Genomic DNA, 12,852 nt, shown 5'->3' on the forward strand with positions numbered 1-12,852 from the left:
GGTCAAGTCAAAAGTAATTCATGTGCTCAGGGAAATCAAGCCAAGGAATCCAGACATGGAAATTATATTAATACAAGTATTTTGGTGGATGCCACCACCAGAAAGCAAGAAAGTCTGATGCAGCATTTTGGATGCTGGATGAAGAGAAAGATAAAGAAACAGGTAGAAGACAGGAGAGTGGAGAGCAAGATAGCTGGGTGGGGCTGATAGTGCTGAGTGAGACTGATCTCTGTTCATTCTCTTGGCTGGCAGTCAGTGCGTGTGCCCACTATAGGATCATGGTCAGGATGGCAGCATGGGCAGAGCTGGGCAGCGTTTGCCAGTGTGCCAGGGACAGAGGGGCAAGCCTATTGAGAAGCAGTGTGATGGACACAATGGATGCGACAGACTTGCTGCATCAACAGGCTTTTTGCTGCTGTGGCCAGAAATAAACCATAAATACCCCCAACTGGCCTCCACCGACCCGCTCGCCAGGCCTCCACACCCACACACACCCTCACACTGAGACAGACAGAAAAGAGAGAGAAAAGAAAGAGGAAAGACGGAGAGTGTGGCTTGTACGTGGTGAAGTGAAGCACAAGCCATCCAGGTAAAAGAAAAAAAAAGATCATCCCTCTCCCTGACAGGTGTTTCTCTTTTACACTCTTCCTATTCCTTCTCCTTTATGCTTGCTTTCTTAAGTAGCATTTTGTGCGTGCACTGTTGATGTCTTATTGTTTTGTATAAAACTGGCACAACTAGGATTTGAGTAAAATTAAATATGCAAATGTCTTGTTGATATATTTGATTTGTTAGCAAATAGATCAGAACCAAGCAGCTCTATAAAAAAGGAATTTTTTTTGTCTCTGCAGCAGTTTAAAGTCCTACCTATGACCATGTATTAATTTATACAATTTTTCCAGTGTTACAGGAGACACAATTTTCTTCTTTTATTTTCACAAAATCACTAAACAATGTAATGCTGTGCTTTGTAAGGGTAAAATGACGGAACAGCAGGGAACCCCAGACCAGCTGCCTGCAGAGAAGGGCCAGGGAGGAGCTGGAGCCACATACAAGGTATTTATTATGAAGCAACTTTTCTATTGACTTTACATAACATATACACAGAAAGAAGGGTATTGAATAAAATAAAAATGGTCAGGATCACCGTGGAACTGAGACTTTGCTGATCACTGTCAACTGTTCCTGTCTTGCAGTTGGCAGTTTTTGAGTTCGAGAACTTTCGTGGAAAGAAGGTGGAGTTGTCTGGTGAATGTAAAAATGTGTTGGAGAAGACACAGCGAGTTGGCTCAGTCATTGTGGAGTCAGGACCGTGAGTGATTCAGCCTCCCTTCATGAAGTCTCACCAATTTTTATTACATCTGCATCCTATTTTCAAGCACTTTCCGTTTGCTTAGGATGAACGTGTACATTTATATGTGATGTATTCTCTCCGTGTCCTCAGGTGGGTAGGGTTTGAGCGTCCAGGTTTTGCAGGAGAGCAATTTGTGCTCGAGAAGGGAGAGTATCCTCGCTGGAGCACTTGGACCAACTGCCAGAGCATCTACATCCTGAGCTCATTCAGGCCTCTGAAAGTGGTCAGTAATATGGGTGTAATATTAGCATATGTAACCTCCTGCCAGACATGCTCAAACCTGTTGTTTTTTTTCTCCACAGGACAGTGCAGATCACAAGCTGAACCTGTTTGAGAATGCAGGCTTTGAAGGCAGAAAGATGGAGATTGTTGATGATGATGTCCCCAGTCTCTGGGCTCATGGTTTCCAGGACCGCGTGGCCAGTGCTAAGGCTATTAGTGGAACGTAAGCTGTAACCTTCCCATTGATCAATGCTATTTATAGCTACTAGGTTTTTTTAAGATAATGTAATGGGTGTGTATTTTTTTAAATAAGCATCCTGTTATAATGTGGCCCAGTTCACTGTCCCACGTATGTGATATTCTACTCTCTCTCTTCCCTCTGAAGGTGGGTGGGATACATGTATCCAGGCTACAGAGGGAGCCAGTATGTGTTTGAGCATGGAGACTTCAAGCACTGGAATGATTGGGGAGCCACTGCACCTCAGATCCAGTCCGTCCGACGTGTGCGGGACATGCAGTGGCACAAGAAAGGGTGCTATATTGCCCCTGCCCCTGCCCCTACACCTCCCAACCCCACTCCCGATCCCAACCCCATCCCTAACCCTAACCCTAACCCTACTCCCGCTCCCAACCCCAAATCCCAAACTCAACCCCAATCTTAACGCCACACCTCCAGCACCTCCTACAGCAACTGGGGCAAGATGAAGGCCAGGCCAGCCAGGACCCAGTCTCTCCAACAGACCCCCTGTTAGTTTAGGCTATCTGACCATGCAATTTTGGAAAACTGGAACAGACAATGAAACATGTATTTCTGTTGGAAATAAAAAAGTTTTGGTCCTGATTTTGGTAGTCTGAAATTTATTGCATCTTATCTATTATGCACAAAAAAAAAAACTAAAATGTGTGAGGTTAAGGGTATTGTAGTATTGTGCTAGTCACTATAAAGCCATTAAGAAGCAACATTGATAATCTAAACTGGAAAATAACTGTAAAAAGATTGACTTAACAATGGTATTGTTAAGGAGGACAAATTTTAACCAAACACTGTAGGTCAGTTTACTTGCCACGAGGAGTAGGCGACCACTCAACCTGTGGGAAAGTAGCGTAGTGTTTTCTGTGACCCTGTCATCAGGAGTATCTTGGCTTGAATTTGAGACTACTAATTTATAACAGAAAGCCTATTTCAAACTGGGTGTGGTTTTTAAAAGATGTGAGATTTTGAAAAGCAGAGAGAGTCAAACAAAATGAGGCTTCTGGTTGAATTATGGGAAATGTAGGATCCAGTTAGGAGCTTGACCCATGCTAAAGCATGAAAGTCTCAATATTACATGTAGGATATCTCAGCCTCTGCTGCTTTGGCAATTCTTTTTTATTTTTAATGTATTTTCAGTCTGCAAGCTTTATGGGACCACAACACTAAATGACTGGAACACACAACAGTTAGGCCTGTTTCATCCAAAGAAAAAAATTGGTGGACAATGTATTTTTGTTAACAGCAACAATATATGTCAAATTATTAGTTTACTTTAATTCATCATTTTCTAATTCTAATTACATAGACTTTGTTATATCTCTTTTTTCTCATATTTTAATTTTTCCGTATGTGTTTACTGCAAATAACAAATGTTTCAATTTCTTTATGCAAGAGGCTTTCAGGAGAACCCCTGATTGATGTGATGAATGACAGGGGAAAACCGTCTGCCATTGGTTAAAACAACACTCAGACCCGCCCATAAAAAAATCTAAGCATCCAATCAGACGCCACCTTCATTCAGAAGGCTCGAGGGTTGGGCGATGAACGCGCAAAATTTGAAAGTTGACCGGAAAAAGGAAAACAGTGTGTTCCTCTTAGCTCATCAATGTTTAGTCTAAATTAAAGAGAATATTTTATCTACCTGCATGGCACTCCGGTGAGTATTCTCACGGCACTCTGTTAAGGACATGTATGTTTGTCTTGTTAACGTTGTTTGTCTGGGTATTTAGCGACGTCAGCAAACAGACGTTAGCCAACGTCAGTTTAGCATGCTAAAGAGACGCATTGTTGACATTTGTCACTCCACTTCAATCTTTTGTTTGGCCGATACAGACGTCCATTCACTTCGACCAAATATGTTTTTCAGGTTATTTGTTGTTAAGCAGCCATGTTGAAATTCAAATACGCGAGTCAGGGAAGCCTGAAAACGCTGCCTTCCTCCACGGACCCCATCGCCAGCCGCAGCTTGCGGCTCAACCAGGTGTTTCAGGTAAAGTATGGCTTGGGTGCCCCAATGCCATTAATTGAGCAAATATTAGGTCTCAACTGCTTTATACTGTTTAAAATCAACCGCAGTAACTGTTAGGTAGCTGACTTCCTTTTCCTGTGTTCATGTGCTGTCCCCAGGGACGAGCCAGCCTGTGTGGGCAGCAGGGAGGATGCACTTTGGCTCGGGAACAGTTTCTGGAGGCTCTGCTGCTTCTCTACCAAGAGTGCACCTCCCCAGAGCTTATGAGGATACACCATGTGGCAAACTTTGTCAACAAGTGTAAGCATATATTTTACACATATAAAGAATTTACTATTTTTGTTTATCAGTCCAGTGTTTTTTCCAGTTACACTAGTTGAAAGTGCGATATTTTATCAGTTCATCCAAGTGGCTCAACTTTTCAGACTATCCCTATTCACAGTAAATGGCTAGCTATTTTACTGTTGTTGTTTTTGAAGAACATAATATTTTTCTTCTATTTCTAGTTTAGTTTTTTTACAGTGTAAATTCACTTTGAGTATGTGTTTATTTGTTTGGTTGTGTAGGATACTCATTAGTGACCACTAAAATGCATAGTCCACAATTTACAAATATAAACTATAACTATCAGTGAAGGTGTACAGACCATATCTTTCTCAATACTTGCCAGATAGACTTCAAATATTCGGCATAATGTGTTGTATTTGTTGTGTTTTAACTTAATTTCTCAGAAACTGTGGTTGTAGAACTTCTGTGTGTTTTGTTTGTGTTTGTGAAACAGTTTCTGAAGTGGTCTCAGAGCTGAGGGCTCTGCAGCCTGGGGCTCATGACTTCGAACTGCGTGCAGTGGTGGGACGTGGTCGCTTTGCTCAAGTCCAAGTTGTCCGAGAGAAGGCCACTGGAGATATTTGTGCACTGAAAGTCATGGACAAGACAGTTTTACGCACTCAAGAAAATGTAAGATCAATATTCATTTTAGTGTGGTGAAACACTTCAACAGGCTTAAAAAAAACATTTTTCTTGGTTACAATGATCATTTGGCTTTTACATGCAATTTTGAGTGTTTTGGGTTTTCAACTAGTACCTTGAGTTTAAGACGTTTATGGTGCTGATAGATTTATGTTTAGAGATACAAAATCTAAAGTTTCATTAATTACTTCAAACGTATTTTACGTAAACATTTGAAATTAACACAGAGCACTGACAAATGTTAACCATAAACTGTGTTGTATATAACAAAATAAACATGAATAATAAGAAGAGTAAGATGAATAAGAGGAAAACAATGCTACTGCTTTGCATTTATTCCCAAAATAGTATGTCTGTAGGACTAAGAATGTTTTACATAAGTGTTGTTTTTTCATTTTTGCTATCCTGCCTGCAAGCTTTGTGCTGTGTATTTATCTATTTTGTGGTTCAAAGTTGGAATCACAAAAGCCTCCACTGGGGGGCGCTGCAAGGTTGAATACAACAAAACAAAATGTGGGTACATTATTTCACAGCTGTGCTCTCTGGCATGTGACTAATAAAACAGATCTCATTCAGAATAGTACATGAGCTGTGACAGGAAGGGATCTGAAGTGAGCAATACAATGAACAACTTGTATGAACAAGAAACATTTTGCTCCTGCCACCTGTGACTACTTTGCATAATTTAAATTACATCCCACTTAAAACAAACAAAAAACAAAACAAGCATCAAGAACTGAAACTAGGAAAGGAGGGCTTATGTGATAATATGGCATGTTGTAGTAGTCATTATGTCCATTATGTCTATTTATGTTTGTATATCTATACATTTTTTTTTTATATTACTGCATATTGAGCTAGGAGAAACGCAATTTGCTTCTGCTGTGCTTTTCTGTTGTATGATCTGACTGACAATAAAGTTCATGTTGACTTTGACTGATGTTGAAAGGTTTGCTAAGATCTCCTTTGAATTAACTAAATAAAACACAGAAAGCTTGACTACATATAAACCCCAGTGACGCCCTGAAGGTGTTACCCTCTTAATGTTTGAGATTGATCTCACGATCACGCAATTCTGTTGTGCATTTATTTAATGTATATATGCTGATTACCTTTGCAATTCTCCTCAGGTGGTTTTTCATGAAGAGGAGCGGAGGATCCTGGCCCTAAACAGCAGTCCCTGGATACCACAGCTTCTATATGCCTTCCAGGATAAAGAACATGTCTACCTGGTAAGACTGCTGGGTTTTTTTCTGATGTTGAGGATGGACTGAAATTTTTACGTTACAGAATTTGTCCTAGTTAAATCCTCTCCCAGTTGTTCTATAATAGAGGCAGGTAATTAATATGTAGTGCTAGCTGGGTCAAGTGGTATATGTAGTTGTATTGCCTACAGTCATAGTACAGGGCGGGCTTTTTTGATATAGTATATGCCTAGAGGTAGCCTCTTTATTTAAGTACGCTAACTGAGATACACTTTAGTACCACTCAGCCATTGTTACAAAAGAGGCAGTTTTAACTGCATTTTTATATGATGTCTGAGTATATTTCTTGCCCTAAACTAAACCATGTGGGGGTACAGTGGTACCTAGTCCACTGAAAAAAATGTTCTGGAGTTATTCAATTTACACACAATGTGTTCAACAAATCAAAGTCGAACAAATATCATGTGATATCACTGTCTAGGTTTGGTTTCTCTCCAAAGAGGGTAACTTATATTAAAAGGAGTTGTTGTCGTAATTGCTCAAAATCTTTAAATGCGTTATTTAAGTGAGTAAAACCTGTGTTGTAGCTGTGGCATCGAAATATCAACTGAGCTCAGCGGTGGTGACTGTTAAAGAAATTTTATTTGGTGTATTATTTTATATTAGTTGATATTTATGATTTTAATTATATTCTTAAATATTGTCTTCATTTATTACGTTAGTTAGTTTATATTTAGTTATAAGTTAAAATATTTTCAGAACATGTTGGGGAATATGCTTGTTTGCTTTGAAAACCAAAGTTGGGTAAGAAGATAAGATGGAGAGAAGTCAGGATGTGTTTACCTAGGTAAACTTAAAAACTAGAAGCAGGGGTTAATGGATGGTCTTCTTCAGAAGTCGAAAAAATACACCTTCCAACAACAACAATAGTTGAACAAAAATACATCCACAGTGTCTTATGTCTATGTCTGCATATATGTTATGCACAAAGTACAACATAGCTTTTTTATCTATATGTAAAGCTGTGTACAAGAAAGCTGGAAGGTGTAATTTTTTCATTTTCTTTCACTGCTGTGGTTTCCAGAATGTAACTAATAAAACAGAAGGATCAGTCAGAATAGTACATGAGCTGCTACAGGAAGGGATCTGAAGTGAGCAGTGAAAGGAACAACTTTTATGTAGGAGAAATGCTTTGAAGCAGGGGGGAATAGTGAGCCTGCTTCAGAAGTGAAATGAAATTCACCTTAGAGTAACTCGCCACCAGTACATCTGGGAATCACCAGGATTTTATTCACAGTAACGACATTATTCAATGCTGGCACCTCCACTGGACAGTAACCTCTGAGGTGTTGTGGGCAGTCTTTGTTTCAAACTGTTGATGCTCAAACTGTATTTTAATAGCTAACTGCAGCTAAAATCACAATGTCACATAACAGAAACCACATCTGTAAAAACAAACTGAATAAAATACAACAATTGAGTTGAGCTAATATTTTCCCCTTCCAGTGTTTCATGTGTAGGTTAAAGTGGATATCTATAATTAATACATAATCTTCTCATTTGACTGGTTAAGGAGGTGACCAGGCATATTTCCTGAAAATGTTAGTGTCTGTCTAATAGCCTAATCTTCAGCCGGGAAGTAAAGTGTCAATTTCCTCTTCACAGAAAGTGTCCAATCTAATCATCATGATGGCTATTAACCTTGCAAAGAATCTATATTTTCTGTGATGACCTGTTAGGCTGGCATAGGGTGTAGGAAAAAGCGTTTCCTGCCTAGCCAAGCCTTATTCTGCATGCAACCCTTTGTTTTTTCTTTCATTCCCCCTTTACTTATACTTTCCTTCATTCCCCCTACATGTCTATCTCCATTCTCCCTCCTCCTCTCTTTTCACTCCCCCTCTGTCTCACCATGCTCCCTAACTGAGCATGGAGGAAAATACAAAGCATCCATCTTTATCCGTGTGTCAGAGAGGCACCCAGTCTCCCTGTTGCTAGGTAACACTGGAGAATGCTCCCGTTCATTCAGACTCGCCGACCATTCATGCACCAGGGGCTCTCGCCTGTTATGGCTGTATGACTGCCACCATATAGCTCAAATTAGCCTGACCAATGCCTCTTGTCTCAGGATGCAGACAGCATAAAGGAGAATTTAAGTCAAACATTACCATTTATTCATTTGTGTTGCCCAAGTTTAAAAATTAGATATCTGAGAATGATTAGTGTTTTTTGTTGTGGCATGTTGTTCGACAGAAAACATGTCGCCCTGTAGCCTGAGATCACATACACACAAGCAACACAGGGGTTTTGCAGTTAGTGTTGGTGTATTTTTAGCTATGGAAGACCAATCCTTTGACTGCAGTATCACAGATAAATCTGCAATAGTGTCTGGTGTTACATAACTGAATCTATAATGAGGAGAACCACCCTATTAGCTTAAGCTAAATAGAGCTTTGATGTAAGCTCAAACATGTGTGGTCCTACACTTGTTGCTATTTATACTCAAATGCTCCAACAGCATTTAATGCCTGTTAACTTTAATCCTATTCAAACATAGATTCAAATTCCAAGTGCTGGTCATAGTTTTAATGCTACCACTTCTTGACTGCATACACTGCAACGTGTATCATTACAAATGTGTCTTCAGGCAATGGAGTACTTGCCAGGAGGTGACTTGATGTCGCTGCTAAACCGATACGAGGATCAATTTGATGAATCCATGGCTCAGTTCTATTTGGCTGAGCTGGTAGAGGCCATTCATGCCGTCCATCAGCTGGGCTACGTCCACAGGTAAGACACTAGCTACTGAATTCAACAAAAGTTTGTTTAAAGACCTTCAAGGCTTTGTGGAATAATGATTAAGGAAGTAGGACCAATGATCCTAAATTGGTACTTTTCTTAGATCCTCACCAAATCATTCTCTTGTTTTCATTGGAGGGCCAAATGCCCATAATTCAGGAAAACATTAGCTGGACATGAGAAATGTAGCATTGTAATTTAACCGAGAGCACTGAGTGTGGTGTTATGTAATACAAATACATTGTTGGACTTAACAAATGTATTCCATTATCATCAGAGCGGTAGAGATATTACTGTACTCAGGCAACAAACAGCTCTGTAAAAGCAGTATCAAATCTCCTCTAAACTGTCCACTCGCAGAGATGTCAAACCAGAGAATGTTCTCATCGATCGGACTGGCCACATTAAGTTGGCAGACTTTGGATCAGCTGCCAGGCTGACGGCTAACAAAACAGTAAGTAGATCACAGAGTTTGCTCTGTGTATTAACTTCAGTATCTTTTGCAGTGACATCATTGGGTTTTATTAATGCATTTTAATAATGCGTTTCCAGGTGGCAGCTCCCACAGTGCCTGTTGGGACCCAGGACTTCCTCTCCCCAGAGCTCTTGGCAGCAATGAATGGGAGCTCTCACAGCACCTATGGTGTTGGGTGTGACTGGTGGTCCCTTGGCGTCATAGCCTATGAGATGATCTATGCCAGGTCCCCTTTTTCAGATGGCACATCTACCAAGACAATTCACAACATCCTAAACTTCAAGGTATATGTACTGTCATTTTAACTGCTGCTGACTTTGGTCATTTGTATTGATATTTGCATATCTGATCTATTATTGTCTGCAACTGATAATACCAGATTAATGGAGAAAAAAAACTTCCTCCTTAGTATTCCCCGTATATTTGAGTGAAAAATATGCAGTCTGATTTACCTGATCCATCCATTTATTATGTAATAAATCCTTGTCCATGCTGTTTGCCCACAGTGTTTTCTAAAGTTTCCGGAGGAGCCGCAGGCCAGTAAGCAGTTTGTAGACCTGCTGCAGAGTTTGCTGTGTGGAGCCAAAGAGCGACTGGGTTTCCAGGGACTTCGCTGTCACTCTTTCTTCTCCAGTGTAGACTGGAACAACTTAAGACATGGTGAGGAGAACCCTCTCCCTTGAGTCTCTTTTCTCCTGTTTGTCCGGTAAAAATGCTCAATTTGGCTTGAAATGACACAGTGTGTCTATAATCATGTTACTGGACAGATGATGTACGACTAGTTGTCAAGCGCTAATGTTGTTTATAATACAAATAAGTGTAGCGCGTGTGTGTGGCTGCACATAGACAACAAACAGCGATTGCGTCGCCAGTGGTGCTGTCGGTAGTAAAATAATGAGATTCTGTGTGCCGTTGGCAGTAGGCCAGCTCCTTCCTGAGGAGGAGGAGAAGAATAGGAGGGAGGCAGAGACGAGAAGCAACACAGACGGACTAAAGAACTGCAACTCATCTGCTTCTCAACAGACGCAGCACAAAATCTTTTACGCTAGCGACACTAGACACTCTGTGACACATGTGTGTTTGCTGAACGTCATTGTTGCCATCAAATCTGAGACTGCGCTGAATGAGAAAGAGTTTGGCATTTTCACCTGAGCAGCTTTGGGAAAACACACCCTTAACATTCACATTAATGGACATTTTCAGTGAATCATGGTCACATTAAATAACCGCAGTGCTACAGTGGTTCTGTAATTCACATGTGTAGCTGCAGGGGTGATGACTGTTTATTTTGCTATACAGAATACCTAATTTTCAGATAAATAAACCCTGTTTTTTGTAACTATTAAGCAATTACAAAACATGGCTATGGCAGTCATTTCCTCTGAGCTGTTTTCCAGTCATAATCCCCCTATCAACGCTGAATATTAATGAATCTAGTTGGTTTTTTTTTTTTGAAAATCACAAGTATTTTTGACTATCAAACAGGACCTTTTTTGCCTGTGCGTATGTGTGTGTGTGTGTTGGAAGTGTTTATAGATGTTTCTGAATTTTAATTGAGTTACTGATTGATATTCTTTGAGTAATAAATATCAAATACAACACAGAGAAGAGAATCACATATATAAATGTTTGTATTGACATTACAGCCCAGGTTTATTGATAATGGGGCACAGATTGAGCTCTATGCTTCAGCTTTGGCTCCAGCTGATTAGCTTGCTCTGCTGCAGTGAGGGAGAGGGAGTGAGCATGTGTGTATGAGAGAGAAGGAGGGAGGGAGGGACCGAGAGGCAGCATGTGCATCAACGCGCGACTTACCGCACTCTAGGCTCCCACCGCTCTGCTCTGTTCCTCCTCCCCTTCTTTTTCTCTCCCCTTTCTCCTTGTTGTATTTTTTTTTTTTTTTGAAAGATCTTTTACATTTTTTTACTACCTTGTTTGTCGCTGCTTCCTTTTTTTCCTTGCCCTCTCTTACTCCCTCCACTCATCCTTTTCTCCTGCAGTTCTCCCGCCTTTCGTTCCTGCGTTGCACACTGAAGATGACACCTCTAATTTTGAGGAGCCGGAGCAGGCAGCCCCCTGGCCAGCCTCAGCAACCCAGCGAGGAGCTCTGCCAGCGGGCTTCCAGGGCCAGGATCTGCCCTTTCTAGGCTGGTTCTTCAGCCGAGCGTTGACAACATTGGCCAAATCTGAGTAAGTGCTACCTGTTTACAAGGCATTGTTTGGCTTTTTTTCTAAGACAACCCCCCCCCCCTTTTTTTTTTTTCCTGTAGTCAATGCAGAGACCTCCTACATACACCTCTAACACACCTTTGTTGGTTAAAGACCCTGTGATACCCTTTGCTGCTGTTCTGCTATTAGACTCTTCATTACCCCGGCAACAAATTCCAGGTAGCCTTGTTTCAGGTGACCTAGTGTGGTGCCCTGGGCAGTTGGTGTTGTGTCCCTGTCATTAGTGTTGTGCCTGTTGGGGCTGAAATGGGTTTGGCCATATGCTGTGTCAGACAAGGAATGAGAGAGGGGAGGGATCCCCCTCTTCTCTGGTGCTCTCTTCTACCGATTCTTGTTTTTGTGCTTTGGGATCACACAAAGTGGATCTGATGCGCATAGATAGATCAAATGAATGGACCAGAGGATGTGAGCTGGTGTTATCTTGCCATCGGCGCTGATTGGTATGCGGCTGAGTGTGTCAATGAGGTTTGCTGAGAGGTGGAACCCCACACATAGATACACTCCAACCCTCGCTGCTTTTATTGTGCTTTCTCTGTTACAGTGCAGCATAATGGGCTCCTGACTTTTATAGCATGAGGTTTGGGACTGTAATTATTCCTAATGGTGTTTGACTTCTTAACCTCTGATATTAATGCAAGAGAATAGGTTTCATTTATGTAGCCCTGTCTGGTTAATGGTGCTGGAGACTGCGGCTCATGACAGCAGCAGCAACAGAAAGGGACGAAAAAGCGTGAGCAGATTAGACAGGGAAAAAGGATGAGAGCTCAGATTGGGGAAGAGAATCTATTTCTATGGTTACTACCATGATGTTTTTGTTTTTTTTTTTTTTTGTTTTTTGTTTTTTCTCTCCCAGTCCCCACCCCCATCTTTACCCGTCTCATCTCTTCCTCTTATTTTCTCCCTCTTCTAATGTCTCTGTCCCTTGCTGTTACACCATCAGTCATCTGTTCATGGTTTTTATCTGAAGCCAGTAATTTTTTTGCAGTATTTGATTAAGAGGAGCTCAGAGCTCATAGAATGTGTCAAATTTGTGTGTGGGTGCATGCATATGCGTGTACACATTCTTCATTACCATGCCAAAAAGGAAAGAAATGAACTGAGAGCCAGGCATAATGAAATGCTAATCATCTGTTTTGGGGGGTTTCTGCTATTCTTTTTATTTTTTTCATTCTGTGTGACCTTGTCTGTCTGACTTCTCATTAGTAAAACTCAACAACAAAATCCCCTTAACAGCTTTCCTCAAATTTACAAGAAGTCGACTGTGGTTTAATGTCAGAAAATCATCTTTGCAAGGTGGTTTGAATACAAGCTCATAAACTTCCAAAAATCTGCCTTTTTGAAGAATTCTGGGTAATAAAGGGTACTATGAGGTGTTTTGGA

The 12,852-nt window shown here is 40.8% G+C and overlaps 1 protein-coding gene and 1 pseudogene across 7 annotated transcripts in view; both read left to right on the forward strand.

Moving 5' to 3' along the window:
- Positions 1 to 65: 65 nt before the first annotated feature.
- On the forward strand, positions 66 to 2,352 carry LOC130185184 (beta-crystallin B3-like; annotated as a pseudogene).
- A 1,023-nt stretch (positions 2,353 to 3,375) lies between these two features.
- cita (citron rho-interacting serine/threonine kinase a) overlaps positions 3,376 to 12,852 on the forward strand; it is a 36,242-nt gene continuing 26,765 nt past the window's right edge. For all 7 annotated transcript variants that reach the window (XM_056404134.1, XM_056404157.1, XM_056404150.1 and 4 more), the window contains exons 1-10: positions 3,376 to 3,486; positions 3,697 to 3,819; positions 3,957 to 4,098; positions 4,580 to 4,755; positions 5,898 to 5,999; positions 8,617 to 8,759; positions 9,129 to 9,222; positions 9,321 to 9,527; positions 9,750 to 9,903; positions 11,244 to 11,433. In XM_056404134.1, coding sequence (XP_056260109.1) covers positions 3,718 to 3,819; positions 3,957 to 4,098; positions 4,580 to 4,755; positions 5,898 to 5,999; positions 8,617 to 8,759; positions 9,129 to 9,222; positions 9,321 to 9,527; positions 9,750 to 9,903; positions 11,244 to 11,433 — 1,310 coding nt within the window. In that variant the 5' untranslated portion in view covers positions 3,376 to 3,486; positions 3,697 to 3,717. The remainder of the gene's footprint in view (positions 3,487 to 3,696; positions 3,820 to 3,956; positions 4,099 to 4,579; positions 4,756 to 5,897; positions 6,000 to 8,616; positions 8,760 to 9,128; positions 9,223 to 9,320; positions 9,528 to 9,749; positions 9,904 to 11,243; positions 11,434 to 12,852) is intronic.

The sequence above is a fragment of the Seriola aureovittata genome, chromosome 2 (genome assembly GCF_021018895.1).
Source record: "Seriola aureovittata isolate HTS-2021-v1 ecotype China chromosome 2, ASM2101889v1, whole genome shotgun sequence".
In the NCBI taxonomy this organism is placed as follows: Eukaryota; Metazoa; Chordata; class Actinopteri; order Carangiformes; family Carangidae; genus Seriola; species Seriola aureovittata.